We start from the raw sequence: 20179 nt of genomic DNA, 5'->3' as shown, positions 1-20179 counted from the left end.
TAGTATTTTTGAGCTGGGCACGGTGGTTCATGCCTGTAATCCCAGCACTTTGGGAGGCTGAGGTGGGTGGATCATGAGGTCAAGAGATCGAGAGCATCCTGGACAACATGGTGAAACCCCGTCTCTACTAAAAATACAAAAATTAACTGGGAGTTGTAGCAGGCGCCTGTAATCCCAGCTACTCGGGAGGCTGAGGCAGGAGAATCGATTGAACCCAGGAGGCAGAGGTTGCGGTGAGCCGAGATTGCACCACTGCACTCCAGCCTGGCAACAGAGCAAGACTCCGTCTCAAAAAAAAAAAAAAAAAACTATGTTTGAGTCCTTATGTGTCAACCACTGGGCTATCCCAACACCAATAGCTATTATGATTATGATTATTTTTTCCATTTTATTGATGAGGAAACCAACACATAGAAAGGTAAAGGAACTTGCCAAAGGTGACGGTCACACAGCCAAAGAGCTGTAGAAGCAGCACAGGAATACCAGCAAACTCACAGCCAAGCTCTGCTTTTCACCTTCACATCATACAGTCCTCAGACTAAAACCCTAACTCTGACCTTCCAAATCAAAAATCATACTCAAGGCCGGGCGCGGCGGCTCATGCCTGTCATCTCAGCACTTTGGGAGGCCGAGGCAGGTGGATCACCTGAGGTCAGGAGTTCCAGACCAACCAGGCCAACATGGTGAAACCCCATCTCTACTAAAAATACAAAACTTAGCCAGGCGTGGTGGTGGGTTTCTGTAATCCCAGCATTTTGGGAGGCTGATGAATGAAAATCACTTGAACCCAGGAGGCAGAAGTTGCAGCGATCCATGATCATGCCACTGCACTCCAGCCTGGGCAAGAGAGTAAGACTCTGTCTCAAAAAAAAAAAAAAAATTGTGCCTAATAATAGCTTGGAAGAGCACATATCTTCTGTGAAGGTTGTTGGACTACAATTAGCTTCAAAACACAAATAAGTAACTGTGTTTAAATGAGGCCTTCTGTGTAATAACTAGGGAAAATCAATGTGGCTATTCAAATTTGTTTCCCCTTCCAGGCACAGAGAAGTTGCCCATGACTCTGTGATCCGTTTTGTCCAATGAACCATGAGCAGCAGCAGCAACTTGAGTCACCTCCAGGTGGAAGTGTTAAGAGGCTCTATGATCCACCACATTCCCTTTCCCCTGAAGGGTGATCAAGGACACATGCAGAGATGGGGCTTTTGTCAGCCTGGATCCCTGAGTGAACACAATGAACAGACCACCACACAATGCCCTAACACAGCCCAGACATGCAACGTGACCAAGAATAAGCCTCACTGTGGCCAGGCATGGTGGCTCATGCCTGTCATCCCAGAACTTTGGGAGGCCAAGGCGGGTGGATCATTTGAGGTCAGGAGTTCAAGACCAGCCTGGCTAACATGGTGAAATCCTGTCTCTACTAAGTACAAAAATTAGCCAGACAGTGGTGGCATGGGCCTGTAATCCCAGCTACTCAGGAGGCAGGAGAATCACTTGAGCCTGGGAGGCAGAGGTTGCAGTGAGCTGAGATTGCACCACTGCACTCTAGTCTGGGTGACAGAGTGAGACCCTGTCTCAAAAACAAACAAATACCTCACTGCATGAAGCCACTGAGATTTGGGGATTGTTGTTACTGCACCAGAACCCAAATCATCCTGACCGCTAGGGTGTCCTAACTAGGGTTTCTTCCCAAAAGCAAAGGCATTTTTAAAGTTCGTGACATTTAAACAAAAGAGCAAATACCAATATCTACCACTTTGTCAGGCTAACAAACCCAAACAAAGCCAACAGCCAGAAGTTAAAATAAACAGATCATTAGGTTGAAAATAGAACTGTAAAAACAGGCACAATTGACTTCATTTAGTGATTGCAAAGAACATCAGGCAAGACACAGGTGTGGTCAGCATAACATTTATCACATGCTTAATTGCACATGTTTGACTAAGAAAAACACAAAGTATTTAAGCTCATCTGTAGTTCAAAGTGCCTATCCGTGTATTTATCTATTCATCCTGATGTATTTATTGAGCAACTCTTTTGTGCCAGTCACTGTGCTGTGTTGCGGGAAGTCAGGGACCCCAAACGGAGGGACCAGCTGAAGCCATGACAGAGGAACGTGGATTATGAAGATTTTATGGACATTTATTAGTTCCCCAAATTAATACTTTTGTAATTTCTTATGCCTGCCTTTACCGCAATCTCTAAACATAAATTGTAAAGATTTCATGGACACTTATCACTTCCCCAATCAATACCCTTGTGATTTCCTATGCCTGTCATTACTTTAATCTCTTAATCCTGTCAGCCGAGAAGGATGTATATCATCTCAGGACCTGTAATAATTGCGTTAAGTACACAAATTGTACAGCATGTGTGTTTGAGCAATATGAAATGTGGGCACCCTGAAAAAAGAACAGGATAACAGCAATTGTTCAGGGAATAAGAGAGATAACCTTAAACTCTGACCGCCGGTGAGCCGGGCAGAACAGAACCATATTTCTCTTCTTTCAAAAGCAAATGGGAGAAATATCGCTGAATTCCTTTTCTCAGCATGGAACGTCCCTGAGAAAGAGAATGCGCACCTAGGGGTAGGTCTCTGAACTCGCCCCCCGGGGCGTACCTGTCTCTTATGGTCGAGATTGCAGAGGTGAAATAAACTCCAGTCTCCCATAGCACTCCCAGGCTTATTAGGAAGAGAAAATTCCCACCTAATAAACTTTGGTCAGACCGATTGATCTCAAAACCCTGTCTCCTGATAAGATGTTATCAATGACAATGGTGCCAAAACTTCATTAGCAATTTTAATTTCACCTTTTGCATCTCCTCGAAATGTCTGCCTTTGCACACTCTCCCTGAAAGAGGAGAGCAAGGGAGCCAGGATAGAAAGTGAGGTGGAGAAGGGTAGAGCTCTGGACGGACAAGCAGGAGATACACAGCACAACGAAGCACACTAGGTAACATACCAAGCAGGGGAACCTGTCTTTCGCTACATAGGCAAGATGCTACAGGAAATGGGCTCTGGGTTTACACAGATTATGACTCAATTCTCTACTGTTGTGAAGCTGTGTTTGGATAAATCCCTCAACTTTTCTGAGTCTTATTTTTTCATTTGTAAAATGTAGATAGAAGACCTACTTTCCCACATTGCTCTCAGGTTTAAAGTACGTCAATTAGGATACAGCAAAGTCTGTTTGATACTGAAAACTTTCCAGCAAGAATGAACCTTAGAACAAGTCATCTCTCATCTTTGCTCTTGCCTGTAACTACTAAGCGACTACTCCATCTTCTGTTCTTAGGGATTTTAAATTGTTGGCGTTTTTGATTTAGTCAGGAATGCGTTGTATGGGGATATCAAACCTGCATGTTCTCCAAGCATTGACTGTAGTCTGATCATAGTAGGTCGTGCACATATAATTTTACTATTTCTCAATTTATTTCGGTGCTGATGTAATTAGTAAAATACGATTTAAGAGTGTTATGATACTTTTTTTAAATCGTGATGTCTTTTCTTCATCAAAGAGACTTAAAAGCACATAATCATCTTGTGGAGGCAAGTTGACAAAATCCTTTTTGAGATTCTAAAAGGAATCTTTGTACTTAAAATGTTTAAGGACCACTGATGTATTTTGGCTTCATGTATCAATTAGATTTAGATTTTATTGTTTTAGAGATGGGGGTCTCCCTTTGTCGCCCAGGCTGGAGTTGAGCTCACCTCAGCCTCAAACTCCTGGGCTCAAACTATCCTTCTGCCTCACCCTCCTGAGTTGCTGGGACTACCATGGTGTGCCACCAATTTTTATAGAGATGTGATCTCGCTGTGTTTCCCAGGCTGGTCTTGAACTCCCGGTTTCAAGTGATCCTCTTGCCTTGGCTTCCCAAAGTGTTGGGATTACAGGCGTGAGCCACCGCTCCTGGCCCCGATTTATTAATAGATCTTATAAGGACATTTTAGGCCTCACGCATCAGTTTCTTAGGACAAGCTTTTCTCTGCACTGCATAATAAATCAGACGGTAGTGCAACAAAAAAACGGTGATGATTTCCCGAAGAACAAACCAAGTTCAGAAGCCTCCCTAATTGTCAGAACAGCAGGTAGCCTGGGCGGAGCTCTGAGGCTATCCTTAAACAGGCGCACTGAGACGCAAGGCGCTGGAAACAAAAGAGCTCCTCCTTGCGCCCTCCCGCCGCCCCACTTAGTCCTGCTCCGCCCCGGACACCCCGCGGCCCCGCCCCTGTGCGCGCTGGTTGGTCCTCGCAGGCATGATGAAACTTCCCGCACGCGTTACAGGAGCCAGGTCGGTATAAGCGCCAGCAGCCTCGCCGCCCGTCAAGTTGTCCACATCCCTGGCCTCAGCCTGCCACATCACCCTGACCTGCTTACGCCCAGGTGAGCCGGGTCCTGCGCCCCGTGCCCTGCGCCCCGCGCCAGCATCCTCCTCGCGTGCCCTGGGGCTGCTCCGGAAGGAAGGGGTGGAGGATGCGGTCTTCAGCCTGGCACCCGGCAGACGCGGTTCGGGGGCGCCTGCTGATGCTGCGGCTCCTGCGGTAGGGAGGGCGGGGCGGACGCCTAGCGATTGTTACGCACCTGGCAGCTAGCGGAAGGACCTTTCTGTCCTGGTTCCCTGAAGCATCGAGAGGGAACCGCGGCCGGCAGGCCGGACCGCTCCGGAGAGGAGGCAGCGGCGGTCTGAGCCCCTGTAAATGTTATATGTGTACTTTTTTTTATTTTGTGGCGTCGAAGCCTGTGGACATTTTCGCGGTCCGGGTCCCTGCGGCGGACGGGTCGGATCGTGCTCGTGGCCAGGGCGCAGTCAGGTGTCGCGTGGTCCTGATCTAGGAAGAAGAGACTGCGGCCTTATCACCGTCTCGGTGTCTGCTTTCACCTTCAACTGCCCCCCTCCTCACCTGGACCGCTCACCCTCCTCCTCCCCTCTCACCCCGCCATCCCCACCAGTCCCCACCCGTCTCTGTAGACTGCAAGACTCAGCAAGTGACTTGCTGAGCAAACCCTGCCGAGAAGAGGTCTGTTTAGGGACACAGGCGACCAAGTACAGAAAAAGGCAAAAGAACTAGCATGCCTTTTTCAATGGCTGTCATTTTGCAGGGCTGGCTTCAGATGATTGTTATAGCTTTAAATAAAAAGGACAGTTTTCATCTCGGCCCGTGGCCTACATTATTTCTTTACTGTCCATTGCCCTGGGCGCTTGACTAATAATTTAACAGCAGTTTTTTTTTTTAAATTTTAAATCATGATTCATAACATTGCTGTAAGAGTAATTAGAGGTAAAGTAGGGCTTGAACCTGTCTGTAGTTGGTTACTTACTGAGATCTTAATATAAAAGTAAAGGGAGAGGGTGAAGTTGTAAGTAGCACTAAGTGGAATAGAAATTAAATGCACTGAAACTGCCATGTCCAGTTCGGTAGGCGCTAGCCACCTGTAACTGTTGAGCACTTGAAGTGCTGGCTAGTCCTAACTGAGATGTATTGTGTTAAATACACTGGATTTTGTCGTTGGAGTAGGAAGAACAGTGTAAAATATCTGCTCGATAATTTTTTATATTGATTACATATATGTTAAAATGTTACTATTTGGGACATACTGAGTTAAGTTTATTTAAAATTAATTTCACCTTTTTCTTTTAATGGGGCTACTAGTATATTTAAAATTACATATGTGGCTTACATACGTATTTATTGGACAGCACTGCTCTAGAAGTTTAGGAAGAAATAAGAAAAATATTGAGAACAGGTAGCGGCAGTAGGAACTTTGCCCTCCTATAAGACTGATTCCAATAAAAATAATAATTGGCTTTTTCCTACTAGAAAAAATAAGTGTACTTTACATGCCTCTTTGTTCTCCCTTTTTCCCCTCCAGTTTAGTGGTTAGAATGTATTTATTATAGCAGGATTAATACAGGGGTTCACTAAGCAGCGTTAAGAAGACTTAGGTAACTGATTCCCTGATGACCATACTTGATTTTCAAAGCACTTTCCTAACCCGTTTTAAATTGATATAGAGTCAAAGGCAGATGGCTTATTAGTAGTCATCTCATTTAAATCTTATGGAATTTTTCCAGTAAATCTCAAATAATTTGTTATAGGCTATTTGGGCTATTTGGTCAAGTGCATGGAAGAGACAGCATAGGACATGTGGTACTTCATTTCCAAATTGCTTGAGATGATTTTCATTCTAACCATATGTTATTTGGTTCTGGTTTTCCGGAAAAGCCAGCTAAACCTTTGGTTCTTTTAGATATAAATGAAATATCATCAAAGAATTGCTCAAAGTGACTTATGCAACTTGAATGTATATTTTTTCCTTAGGGTGTTTATCCCAAATTATTTGGGCATTTGCTGCAATTCGCAGTTTTTTAAAAAAAAAAACACCAAAATAGTTATATTTCAAGTTAGAGATGTTTTAATTAAAACATCTTGTTTTTGGTGTATCCATTGACATTCTCAAAACGGAATGTATCTGGACCTCTGTGTACAATCTTCATAGCACTCAGACACTGAACAGAAAGGCAGTCATCACTGCCAAACAGGGCCCAAATGCCACACATGGTGCAATGTGTCATTTTGAGCTGGCAGCAGCCAAATAAAACAGCCCTTTATTTCACAGTTGAGAATTTGAAATTGGAAAGTAATTAACGTATGTAAGGGTGATTTATTTGCTTCCGGGCTTATAGGGATGAGCCAAGTTTTTTATTAGGGATGTTGTTGCTATATATGTCCCACCTACTTTGCTTCCTTACTGAACAATGCAACTTTGAGACAGAAATATTTGAGAACATTTTTGTCAGTTAGGACATTTTGATAGTGAATATTTTGTATCTTCTATTAACTTGAAATGTTTTATTTGTTATAAAGCCAGGATATCTGATATCAAATTAAATTTTTTTTTCCCTTTAGATTTTCTTCAATCACATCTGAATAAATCACTTGAAGGTAACCTAGATGTAATATAGTGAAATGCTTGAAAGAGCTGCGTATCTTTTACACTTACAGCAGTGTGATTTTCTGTTGTACCCATTATATGGTACCTGCAGCTAGTTCAGATAAAGAGGGCATTTAACTGTCAAGGGAACCTGAGAGGAGACTCTAGTAATCTGGAAAGTCTGTTGGATCTTTGAGGGATTTTGGGATGGTGAGAGTGGGGCTAGGATCTCTGGCTAGGTTGGAGCCAGCCTGCATTTGTATGTGTATCTTGGAAGCAAACTTAGAATGCAGAGACAGATGTGGCATGGATGCTGTCAGCTCTAGCCAACCACTAAATCCTAAGGTGGGAGAGATGCAGACTTTGGCTAGGTGCTAAGCTGCTGTAGCTGGTTGAATGTAGAGGTCACTATCTTTTCCGAATACCTGTAAGTAAATTAAATCATTCTCTACTCCCATGTGCCTGCCAACCTAATGGGAAATCGCGATAGAAAAGATGGTTTAAATTTTAGTCTTTGAAGTGGTTTATGCACGTCTCCGGAATCAAGATTTAATGCAGAGTTGGATTGGATATTGAATATTTTTGATTTGTCTGCTTTTCTCTCCATAGAAAGCTTATAGCTTCATTGCACCATGTGTGGCATTTGGGCGCTGTTTGGCAGTGATGACTGCCTTTCTGTTCAGTGTCTGAGTGCTATGAAGATTGCACACAGAGGTCCAGATGCATTCCGTTTTGAGAATGTCAATGGATACACCAACTGCTGCTTTGGATTTCACCGGCTGGCGGTAGTTGACCCGCTGTTTGGAATGCAGCCAATCCGAGTGAAGAAATATCCGTATTTGTGGCTCTGTTACAATGGTGAAATCTACAACCATAAGAAGGTGAGGAGAAAGAAACCAGATGTCTGGATGCGATTAAACTTCAGAGTTTGTTGGTTACGATGATGTTACATATTCTGTATCATGCTTTTTCCTTTGCAAAGCACTCTATGTTCGTTATCTCATTTGCTCTAAGTACGTAAATAGGGAACTGATGAATAAAAAGGTGAGTGAAATGACTTGGTCACAAAAAAAGTGATAAAAATGGGGATTACAGTTCAGTTTCATTGACTCTTAGAATTTTTTCTCCTTCTCCCCAGCTTTTCATTTTGAAAAAATTCCTAACATACAGTAAAGAACAGAACAACGAGCACCTAGATTAAATAGTCATTAATGTTTTGCCATAGTTGCTTGATTTTTCTTTCTACACACACACACACACACACACACACATTTTTTTGCTGAATCATTTGAGAGTACAGTGCAGATATTATGACACTCCTAAATATATAAGCATTTGTCTCCTAAGAATAAGGACATTCTTCTACATAATATCAATGCCATTATTAAACCTAAGAGTCCATAATACCACCTAATATCCAGTTAATACTTAAATGAAATTTCCCTAAGTGTCCCAAGAATATTTTTATTTATTTTTATTTATTTATTTATTTTGAGACAGAGTCTCACCCTGTCACCCAGGCTGGAGTGCAGTGGTGAGATCTTGGCTTACTGCAGCCTCTGCCTCCCAGGTTCAAGCAATTCTCCTGCCTCAGCCTCCCAAGTAGCTGGGACTACAGGCACCTGCCACCATGCCCGGCTAATTTTTTGTATTTTAGTAAAGACAGGGTTTCACCATGTTGCCCAGGGTGGTCTGGAACTCCTGAGCTCAGGTAATCTGCCCACCTTGACCTCTCAAAGTGCTACCAAGAATATCTTTATAGCTGATTTTTGTTTGTTTTGAGCCAGATTTCATTCAAGGTTCATGCATTTGGTTGGTATGTTTCTTGGTATTTTTTGAGACTTCTTGATAGATACCTGTCATGCATTGATAGAGATTTATATCCTAATCACATTTTGGACATTTTTATCTGTGAACAATAGCTTTTGTCATTGTTTGTTGCCTGCTCATAGGAAGACTCTTAATAATAGTCTTCTCATTTAAAAAGTTTTAAAATAGTTATTCAGGAAATTCCTTTTACACATTTCTTTATTCCTTTATTAAGGGTCTACTATGCACCAGACATCATTTTTCTAGGTGATTAGAGATGAAATGGTGAAAAGGAAAGGCAAGAATGGAATTTCCTGCTAGTGGGAGGTAGAAGAAGAGTGTATTAAAAATTTTTTCTAAGTCAAATAATGTCATATACATGAGAACGCTAGGTGGTATTATGGCATTATCAGCTTGGCCTTCCCCTTAAATGAAATAGGAAGTGCCCTGTTTCACTTGAACAGTGTTGTTTCTTTTATTAAAAAGTTACAAGAAGTTAAATATTTTGAAAATAATTAATTTCTATTCTAAATTAGCCAAATGTTATATTTGTAAAAGTAGAGAAGTTTGTTCCATTGCTTCTACCAAGCATCTAAGTTTATGTAGTTGGGGCAGCTAGCAGTCTGTCTAATGAGCAGAATGTATACTTTAGGCTTATATAAAGTATTCAGAAATCCCCCCCACACCTCCTTTTTGGTAAAAATAAAGTTTACCACTACAATAAAATACAGCCAGAGGTGTACTGGGAGTAGAAGGAGACTGAATGAAAGAAAGGAGGAATGGGGTAAAGGCTGGGGCAAAGAGCAGGCCCTCTCCCTGCAGGGGAGTATCAGGGGCCTGCAGCCAAGTCAAATGACAGCATGACATCAGGAGGCAAGATTTGAGGGCTTTTATATAAGGTGCAGCATTGGAGTTTGGTTTTAGGAGAGTAGGAAGTAATACATCCGTTACCCAAAGGACCCTTCTCCTTTTTAAATAAATTACCTGCAAAGTTTAGGCCAAAGAGGTGGGCAAGGTAGATTTGGGAAGCTGTTGCTTACTAATATCACCGAATGCTTTATGGTCACTAACCCTTCAGGCAGTTCAGCCCAGAAGAGTCAGCAGAAGACTGTTTACAGGCCCCCACCTGCTAGTTACAGATCATCCCTGATAGAGCAGAGAGGGGTGACCAGGTAGTGACTTTGTAGCCACTGGAGGCAAAGCCCATTTTTGGACAGTTCAGTGAGGACTTATAGACAAAAGATTCACAAATTATGGAGTGAGCTGGATGGAGTGTGAAGCATATTTATGGGTCATGCGCATACATAATAGGTTTACTTTTTGAAATTTGAAAGCATGTTTTAAGCTTATCTAGGATTTCCACCTGATTTAAACCTCTTCTTTAATGTCAGCCAAAAACCCGAGTACAAAGAAGAAAGAGGAATACATCAAGGACTTTTCATCCTCATAGTTTGCCATTAATGGCTCATAGTTTGCCGTCGATGGTGGAGAGTGTCAGAATTGGGGAGTAGCCTAATCAAACCTTCTTACTCTGCATGCAGTGGCAGACAGTCCCTTTGCTGTTCTTTTGGGGAATGCAGACTAATAAAGCGCCACCGTCATTTTATCTATCAGTAAGGAGTAGCTTTAATGCTACTGCAGTGGTGGAAGCACTGGGCATTGTCATCCACCCCTGGGGACCAGCAGCTTTGTTTTGGATCATGTATCTGTTATTGTGATGGAGCCATTTATTTTTCAGGGAATGATGCCAAATGATGTTTGTCCCTTTGCTTTACATTTTTATAGCTAGGACTTTGAAGCTGAATTGGAGGAACTTCTTAGCCAATACTATCTTCTCAAACCAAAAGTTTATAGTTGCAGAAGACACGTTTTTTAGTGTCATGGCAACCAGGCAACCTATTATCTTAACTTAAATTTAGAGGTTGAGCATCCCTAATCTGAAAATCTGAAATTTGAAATGCTCCAAAATCTGAAACTTTTTGAGCACTGACATGACATTACATGTGCATTTTGATGTCACAGTCAAAATGCAGATGTAAAACACGCAGTTTATTTGGCATTCCCGAGGGAAAAAAGACCCTCTCAGCCCGCTTCAGCTGCAGTATAACTTTTCTACACATGCCCAGATTTCCCCATGCAAGCACGCCCACAAAGGGTAATAGAATGGCACATGTTCAAGCTGGATATGCCATTGGCAGGATCCCCACAGATGGGACTTATGTGCATTATCCATTGTGTATTTTTGCTTATTTTCTGCTCTGTGGTGTTAAGATACTGAAAATGTCAAAAAGACCTGTAGATATTTCTATGAGCAGCAGTGATAAGGAAAAGTAGAAACACTTATAACACAGAAAGTCAAGCTGTAGGAGAAACTGGACTGTAGTATAAAGGTATAGATGACATGGTGAAAATGCGTGATAGAGATATTGAAGGACTAGAGCTACCTGCATTCATAACAGAACAAGAGGTCATGTCAGTTTATAAAATCAAAGAGAGCCTTCCAAGACAAAAGCCATTGTTAATGAAGCAGATGACTCTGGAGAAACATTTAAAAGTCATCTGGCCGAATGCCTCTTCAATCTCAGAGGACCCGCTTCCTAGTTGCTCAGCTGCTTCTGATATTTCTTCTCACCTGAAAAAGGAAAAAAAAATACAGTGTATAGTAACCTTTTAATCAAAACGCAGCATTGTAGGTGGAGTCTGAAAGCCTGCCATTGTTTGTACAGCTGTTTAACAGCTGATGCAGGTATTCTGGTGATTCTACTATGCTACTTATTACTTTCTTACTGTATTAATGGTATGTCATATTTTATAAGCATATGAAAATGATTGCTCATCAGCAGCATAATAAATTCAGAGTCAGGAATGATGGTCAATGATGTCAAACAGCCACAGATTTTCCACATGGTAGCTGAGATAGTGACCCCTTTGCTTTCTGATGGTTCCATGTATGCAAACTTTGTTTCATGCACAAAATTATTTGAAATATTATATAAAATTACCTTTAGGTTTTGTGTATAACATATATGAAACATAAATGAAGTTCATGTTTAGACTTGGGTCTCATGCCCAAGATATCTCACATATATGCAAATATTCCAAAGTCCAAAACACAAAACACTTCTGGTTCCAAACATTTCAGATAAGGGATACTCAATCTGTATATATATAAATATATGTATGTATTACATATATGGTATGTATATAATATACATTTCCATCCCTCCACAGGTTACTGTTCTGGCACATTCCCATTATGTTCTGTTTATCAGACTGCAACTAAAATTTTCATGGGTTCAGCTTTATGTTGAACAGAATTTGCAGAATATGAGTTGAAGCGAACCCTAGTTTAATAATGCTGTGATTCTCCTAAATCACCAAAGTGCATGAAAGGATTATAGAGCTCAGAAATACTGAAGCATCTTTGCAATAAAAAATTATTAGTGAATGTACAAGGAGTCTAACATTTTGGTTTTGCTTTCGCTTCCTAAGATGCAACAGCATTTTGAATTTGAATACCAGACCAAAGTGGATGGTGAGATAATCCTTCATCTTTATGACAAAGGAGGAATTGAGCAAACAATTTGTATGTTGGATGGTGTGTTTGCATTTGTTTTACTGGATACTGCCAATAAGAAAGTGTTCCTGGGTAGAGATACATATGGAGTCAGACCTTTGTTTAAAGCAATGACAGAAGATGGATTTTTGGCTGTATGTTCAGAAGCTAAAGGTAATAATAAATTTTTCTATAGATTTTCATTATTGTCTTGGTTGTATGTTTTCTTTTAAATTATATTTGAAAATCTCTTAGAGAGCAATCCAGAATTTTACAAGTGACTAAGTTATGAGTCTTTATCTTTTTTTAAAAAAACAGAGGAGTTGTACTCTCCTTTTCAGCACTTAAATTCTGTAATCCTTGAAGGATGATTCTTTAGTGCAGTCGTTTATTCTTTGCTGTGCTAATATGCTCTACATCTAGCTTGATCTTAAGTGCAGTTTTAAGTTTTCCTGTGTCATACTATAATCGTAGGGTTGACTCTGCAATTATTGCATTGTGGTACTTTGCTGCCGTTATAGCACAGCAAGTGTTAGGATTTCTGAAACAGCTTTATTGATAATTCACATACCATGTAATTCACCCACTTGAAGTATATAGTTCAGTGGTTTTTAGTATATTCACAGATGTTGGTAACCAACACTCCAATCAGTTTTAGGATTGTTTTTCCACCTCAAAAAAAACCAAATCAAATCCTATGCCCTTTACCTTAGTTTTTGCTGGCAGGATCAACTAGGTTTTTGTTTGTTTGTTTGTTTAAGAGATGGGGTCTTGCTCAGTCGCCCAGCCCAGGCTGGAGTGCGGTGGTTTGATCATAGCTTAGTGCAGCCTTGAACTCCTGGGCTCAAGTGATTCTCCCACCTCAGCCTCCCTAGTAGCTAGGAGTATAGGCATGCACCACAACACCCTGCCTCCTGTGCCCTTTAGCTTTGAATTCCATCTCTCCATATCCATCAGCTGCACCCCTGCAGTTGTAGCCCCGGCAATCACCAGTCTTTCTGCCTCTGGATTCCCTATTCTGTATGTTTCATATGAATGGGATTATATATCATATGGGCTTTTGTGACTGGATTCTTTCACTTGGTATAGTGCTTTCAAGATTTGTTTATGCCGTAGCATGTATCAGTACTTACTTCTTATGGCCAAATGATATTCCATTACATGGATACACTGCATTTTGTTTATTCGCTTGTCAGTTGATGGACATTTAGGACATTATTTACCCCTTTTGGCTATTATGAATAATACTGCTATAAACATTGGTGTACAAGTTTTTGTGTGGACATTTCTCTTGGGTGTATATCTAGGAGTAGAATTGCTGGGACACATGATAACTATGTTCAGTTGAAGAACTGCCAGACTAATTTTTGAAAAGGCTGCATCATTTTTTATTCACTCCAGCAGTGTATTAAAATTTCTGTTTCTCCACATCTTCACAAACAGTGTGTGACTTTAATTCTAGCCATTCTAGTGTATGTGAAGTGGTATCTCATTGTGATTTTGATTTGTATTTTCCTGTTGACAGTGATGTCCAGCATCTTATCTTATGCTTATTGGCCATTTGTATATCTTCTTTGGAGAAATATTTGTTCAGATCCTTTGCCATTTTTTTTCCTTTTAGGGATCATTTTATTTTAAAAACATAATAGACTTCATTTTTTTTTGAGCAGTTTTAGAAAAAATTGAGAGGAAAGTGCAGAGAGTTCACATATGCTCCCCCTACAGTGCCCCTGCCCAGTTTTCCCCACTCTTAGCATCTTGCATTACTGTGCTACATTTATTAGATTTGATGAACTGATACTTATATATTAACTGAAGTTCATAGTTTACATAAGGGTTCACTCTTTGTGTTTTATAGATTTTTCGATTTGACAAATGTTTAATGCCATGTACCCACCATTACAGTATTATGTAGAACAGTTTCATTGCCCTAAAAATCTCCTATGCTCCACTTATTCATTCCTCCCGTCCTCTTCCTCCTAACCCCCTAGTCATTACTGATCTTTTTGCTTTCTCTCTCACTTTGCCTTTCCCAGAATGTCGTATAATAGTTGTAATCATATAGTATGTAGCTTTTTCAGACTGGCTTCTTTCACCTAGCAGTATACATTTATAGTTCTTCTGTGTTTTTTCATGGCTTGATAGCTCATTTATTATTATTATTATTATACTTTAAGTTCTAGGGTACATGTGCATAACGTGCAGGTTTGTTACATATGTATACATGTGCCATGTTGGTGTGCTTGCTGAATAATATTCCATTTGTTTGCATGCAATGCAGTTTGTTTATCCATTCTTGAATTACCCATTTCTAATTGAGTTATTTTGTCTTTTTATTACTGAATTGTAATAGCTCCTTATGTATTCTAGATACAAATCCCTTCTGTTCATCAGGGTTGCAGGATACAAGATGAATATACAAAAATCAATGGTATTTGACACACTTTAACTGAATACTACATACTTAAAATGAGCAATCAAAATGAAATTAAGAAAGCAACTTCATTTATAATAGCATCAAAAAGAATAAAATACTTAGAAATAAATTTAAGAAGTGTAAAACTTGTACTCTGAAAACTATAAAACGTTGTTGAAAGAAATGAGAGGAGATCTAAATAAATGGAAAAGTATCCCATGATCATGATTTGAAGGCTTAACATTGTTAAGATGGCAGTCCTCCCTAAACTGATTTACAGATTTAACTTGATCCCTATCAGAATCCCAGATGAGTTCTTTGTGAAATCTACAAGCTGACTCTCAAATTCATATGGAATTGCAGGAGACTAAGAATAGCCAAAACAATCTTTTGAAAATGAGGAACAAAGTAGGAGACCTCAAACTTAACTGATTTTAAAACTTACTACAAGACAATGGTAATAAGGACAATATAATACTGACAGAAGGATAGATGTATAGACGAGTGGGATAGAATTGAGAGTCAGAAATGAACCCACACATATATAATCAACTTATTTTTGACAAGGGTGCCAAGATTATTCAGTGGGGAAAGAAGTTTGAAAACTGGCACAGGGGCAACCAGATATGTAACCATATGCAAAACCTGGAGTTGAATCTTTACCCAACATCGTATACAAAAATTATGGATACAGAAAAATGGATCAGGCCAGGCGCGATGGCTTATGCCTGTAATCCCAGCACTTTGGGAGGCCGAGGCGGGTGGATCACGAGGTCAGGAGATCGAGACCATCCTGGCTAACACAGTGAAACCCCGTCTCTACTAAAAATTAGCCGGGCATGGTGGCGGGCGCCTGTAGTCCCAGCTACTCAGGAGGCTGAGGCAGGAGAATGGCATGAACCCAGGAGACGGAGCTTGCGGTAAGCCGAGATCGCGCAACTGCACTCCAGCGTCAGTGACAGAGCGAGGCTCGTCTCAAAAAAAAAAAAAAAAAAAAAAAAAGGATCAAATGAATCAGTTTTGAACTAATCCACTTAAATGTAAGGGCTAAAACTATAAAATCCTGAGAAGCAAACATAGAAGTAAATTGTCATGACCCTGGATTTGGCAAAGCTTTCTTAAATATGAGACCAGCAACAATAATAAAAATCAATGAATTGGACTTCATCAAAATTAAACATTTTTGCACATCAAAGGACACCATCAAGAAAGTGAAAAGACAGCCCACAAGTTGGAAGAAAATACTTGCAAATCATGTACAGCACTTTTTGATGGTAAACTTGAGGAAGACATTTATTTTTTATCCCTTACCTATACAGCAGTAACATCCTAATATCTCTCTCCCTGCCTCTTTTTGCCATTCTTTAAATTCTTTCTCACTTAATTTTCAGATTTAATATTGGCTGAAGCAGGGATAATGAGATCAATCAAAGGGGTCCTTAGGACACTAGTCACAGTGTTTGTACTAATACTGGAACTGGCTTATTTTCAGGCATTTCTAGTGTGATCAGATGGCAAAGAACAAGCATATATATATGTCAGTTGCCAGGACTGCTGGGAAAGCCTGGTAAAGAGAACACTGGGGAAAAGCAGCCTCCTGCTCCCCTGGGCCTTCTTTGAGCCTGATGATCACTTGATATGGAACTTACCCTCTGAAATTCCTTGATTGTTCTTTTCTATATCCTTGACACTGTCCTTTTCCAGACCAAATTATCTCATCTGGAATACTGCAACAATTTTCTTTTCTCACTGCTTTTAGAATAACCTGTCAAAAACTCATCTGATTATAGTATTGCCTGCTTAAAACCTTTTAATTACTCCCCATTCCCTATCCGGGTTGTGTAGCTCACTTGAGCTCTGCTGGCTGGTGAGGGAATCTGGGTCCTTTTTCTGGTATTTGAATTCAGTGCTACACAGGTTACTGGCTGGGTAGAATATCTCAAATTGTAAATCACGAGTATTCCAATGTAGATAGTCCGTTACGATCTACAATAAAACATTGATGTTTGTATCAAAGATCATGGTGATGTGAGGTTGGGTACTGTACTGTCTGTGAGAATTTATTGAGGAAATTTAAGTTATATGGTTTTATTCACATATAGTGTATAACAACTAGTTAAGGGATAGGTGTCTTCTTATCTGACTTTAAAGTAGCTAAAAGTGGATCACTGTACTTGTTAAAGGTCTGGGAACCATGGCTGTGTTCTGAAAATACCTCAGTGATGACAAATAAATGACTCCCAGCCTATCATAACATTAGGACTCCAGTTCATCCCTTTGCTTCATAAGTGTGTCTTTTCCTTTTGTGTATTTGCTTTAGTATAGAAAATAGGTTTTCTTGATTAGAAATCTAAGAAGAAGAAATTGAACACTGGAGATTTTTCTATTTCTTTGAATTACGAAAAGTTAGTGTAATTTGGCAGTATATCCCTGTGCCATTATTATCTCTCAGGTAAGTAGATGGTAGGGCTTAGGAAAATAGAAAAATTTTTTTCCTATTTTGCTTATTTAATGGGTATGTGTTTGTATTAAAAAGGGAAAATAGGAATGTAGATGATGTTAACTAATCGTGAAAGTTATTGGGAAGGGTTACCTAATTTGAATAAAGGTATCATTGTGAATTTCCAGGTCTTGTTACATTGAAGCACTCCGCAACTCCCTTTTTAAAAGTGGAGCCTTTTCTTCCTGGACACTATGAAGTTTTGGATTTAAAGCCAAATGGCAAAGTTGCATCCGTGGAAATGGTTAAATATCATCACTGTCGGGATGAACCCCTGCATGCCCTCTATGACAATGTGGAGAAACTCTTTCCAGGTAGCAGACACCCACCCACCTATTCCCCATCCTTCTCCAAGGGAAAAAAATTTTAAGTTGTATTCTCCCATCATTTGAATGATTTTAGTTTCAAGACCTACTTCCTATTTTGTTTGGAGGGAACACATTAAGATTTGGCACACTCCACCATTGAGTAAATACCATCATGATAGATGTTGATGATTGTGTATTTCATTTCAATAACTAATCCAGCCCAAGATTTTCTGGAGCTGTTTGATTTACTGCTGTGTTTATAGGTTTTGAGATAGAAACTGTGAAGAACAACCTCAGGATCCTTTTTAATAATGCTGTAAAGAAACGTTTGATGACAGACAGAAGGATTGGCTGCCTTTTATCAGGTGAAGTCAATTAAAAAAACCTAATTATATTTCATGTGTGTTTAATTGAAATGATTTGTAGCCATCCCTTTGGTTTTTACTATAAAATATTTACTGTATGATTTACTCTTTCCTTCATTATAGGATGGAAATGATTTTTTATAAGCTGTATTTAATAGTCATAGTCATACTCCAACTTGAGTTACACTATAGCTATGTTATTGGTGTTAAGAGTGAGTCAGTGAATGTTCTTTAGAATTCTGTGTAGTGATTTTTAACCAATTCAAATACTACTATTATCACAGTTTATATATTTTTCTCTTGTTGAAGTTGATTTCAGTTTATAAAACTTGGCGGATTTTAAATAGTAAAACTATGATCTTGGTGTTTATCAGGAATATACATCTTCTGTCCCTGTCTTATGCAAGGCACATAACTAGGACACTTCCACTTCCTCTTTTGCATGTAGGGGGCTTGGACTCCAGCTTGGTTGCTGCCACTCTGTTGAAGCAGCTGAAAGAAGCCCAAGTACAGTATCCTCTCCAGACATTTGCAATTGGCATGGAAGACAGCCCCGATTTACTGGCTGCCAGAAAGGTAAGGTGCTGTCTCTGTCCCTTGTGTAGTGTAGTTAGAGTAGACTTGTTATTAGAATGAAAATGGAGTCAATAATGGGTGATTCTACTGCTGCTGTATTGACTGGGTCAATTGTTTTAAATTGATTGTATTAAAATAGAATGAAATGGCTGTTGGATATGCACTGTGTTGTACACTGTCCTCTGTGTACTTTTATCTGTTATGACCCATGCGATTCTCACAAAGACCCTATGATGATAAGTATGCTCTTTTGAAAGTAAAGGTGTCTGGGCATGGTGGCCTACACCTGTAATCCCAGCACTTTACGAGGCTGAGGGAGGTAGATTACCTGAGGTCAGGAGTTTGAAACCAGCCTGAGCAACATAATGAAACTCCATCTCTACAAAAAAATACAAAAACTAGCCAGGCTTGGTGACGCATGCCTGTAGTCTTAGCCTTATGGGAGCCTGGGTGACAGAGCGAGACCTTGTCTCAAAAAAAAAAGAAAGTAAAGGCATAAGTCAGGTGCAGTGGCACACACCTATAGTCCCAGATACTTGGGAGGCTGTGGTGGGAGGTCTGAGCTCAGGAGTTCAAGTCCAGGCTGGGCAACGTAGCAAGACCCCATCTTGAAAAATTAAAAAAACGGGTTTTTTGTTTGTTCGTTTTTTTTTTTGTTTTTTTTTTTTTAAACGTAAAGGCATGGTATCATGGCTAAGACTGCAGACTTTGGAACCTGACTTGTGGTTTGAAATCCTGGCTCTACTCATTTATGTAACAAAAATAATAGTGTCTGCTATGGGGAAATTTTAAGGTGAAATGATATAATTCATGTAAAGTAAGTAGGGTAGAACTTAGCATGTAGTAAGTACTTAATGAGTGTTAGCTGTTATTATTATTTTTGAAATTACTGTATTTAGAATACTGTGGGCAGAGGGCAGCTTGTCTGTATTCAGTGAGCGGGAGACCTAGTTCCCACTATGGAGGACTTTCATAGCATGGATGAGAAAAAGCTAGAGAGCAGTCTCAGTGCAAGGTAGTCAATGCCGAGAGAATCCAAAATAGCCAAGGAAAGCAGAATGAGGGGAAGGGCCGTTCTATATAAGAATAACATCCTGGATATAAAATTAGGCATTTAAGAAGGACCAAAAAAGACCAAGCTTAGCGTGGGACCATGTTGGACTAGAGAGAGATGAGGTGGGTTAGGTAAAATAGGTAGAGAGGGAGGTGCCAACTGGGAGAATGGTTGAAGCCTTGGCACCAGAGGAGCTGAGGGGAGACTTACTTCCTGGTGGTGGAGTTGAAGCAGGTGAGGAAACAGTGCTGGATGGGGCTTGTATGTGGTGGGCTGTAAAGTCATTTTTCTTTTTTTCCCTTGTTTAGTTTTCACCATTGTTAATTCATAAAGCTTTGTGAACTCCCATCATGTCTGATTTTCAAGGGAAGTTATTTTCTTTAACAAGTAAATGGGTATTTCTTTATATAATAAGGTGGCAGATCATATTGGAAGTGAACATTATGAAGTCCTTTTTAACTCTGAGGAAGGCATTCAGGCTCTGGATGAAGTCATATTTTCCTTGGAAACTTATGACATTACAACAGTTCGTGCTTCAGTAGGTAAGGTATTATGATATTATTAAATAAAAAGCTTTTTTTAATACTGAAAAAAATGTAAGGTTTAAAAAAATTATTTCAAGCCATAGTTTAAAAATGTTATTTAAGGATGAATGCA

General features: G+C 40.0%; 1 protein-coding gene across 7 annotated transcripts in view; it reads left to right on the top strand.

The window, feature by feature from the left end:
- Positions 1-20179, top strand: part of ASNS (asparagine synthetase (glutamine-hydrolyzing)) — a 56611-nt gene that overhangs the window by 32003 nt on the left and 4429 nt on the right. Inside the window, exons 1-9 of one of the 7 annotated variants that reach the window (XM_009453235.5) lie at positions 399-4388; positions 4743-5023; positions 6914-6949; positions 7548-7819; positions 12240-12477; positions 17348-17533; positions 17791-17892; positions 18341-18468; positions 19938-20064. In XM_009453235.5, the coding sequence (XP_009451510.1) occupies positions 7571-7819; positions 12240-12477; positions 17348-17533; positions 17791-17892; positions 18341-18468; positions 19938-20064 (1030 nt within the window). In that variant the 5' untranslated portion in view covers positions 399-4388; positions 4743-5023; positions 6914-6949; positions 7548-7570. 7 annotated transcript variants of the gene reach the window in all.

Source organism: Pan troglodytes, chromosome 6 (genome assembly GCF_028858775.2).
Source record: "Pan troglodytes isolate AG18354 chromosome 6, NHGRI_mPanTro3-v2.0_pri, whole genome shotgun sequence".
NCBI lineage: Eukaryota > Metazoa > Chordata > Mammalia > Primates > Hominidae > Pan > Pan troglodytes.
The sequence above is the reverse complement of the archived record's forward strand: the minus strand, read 5'-3'. Positions and strand labels throughout refer to the sequence as shown.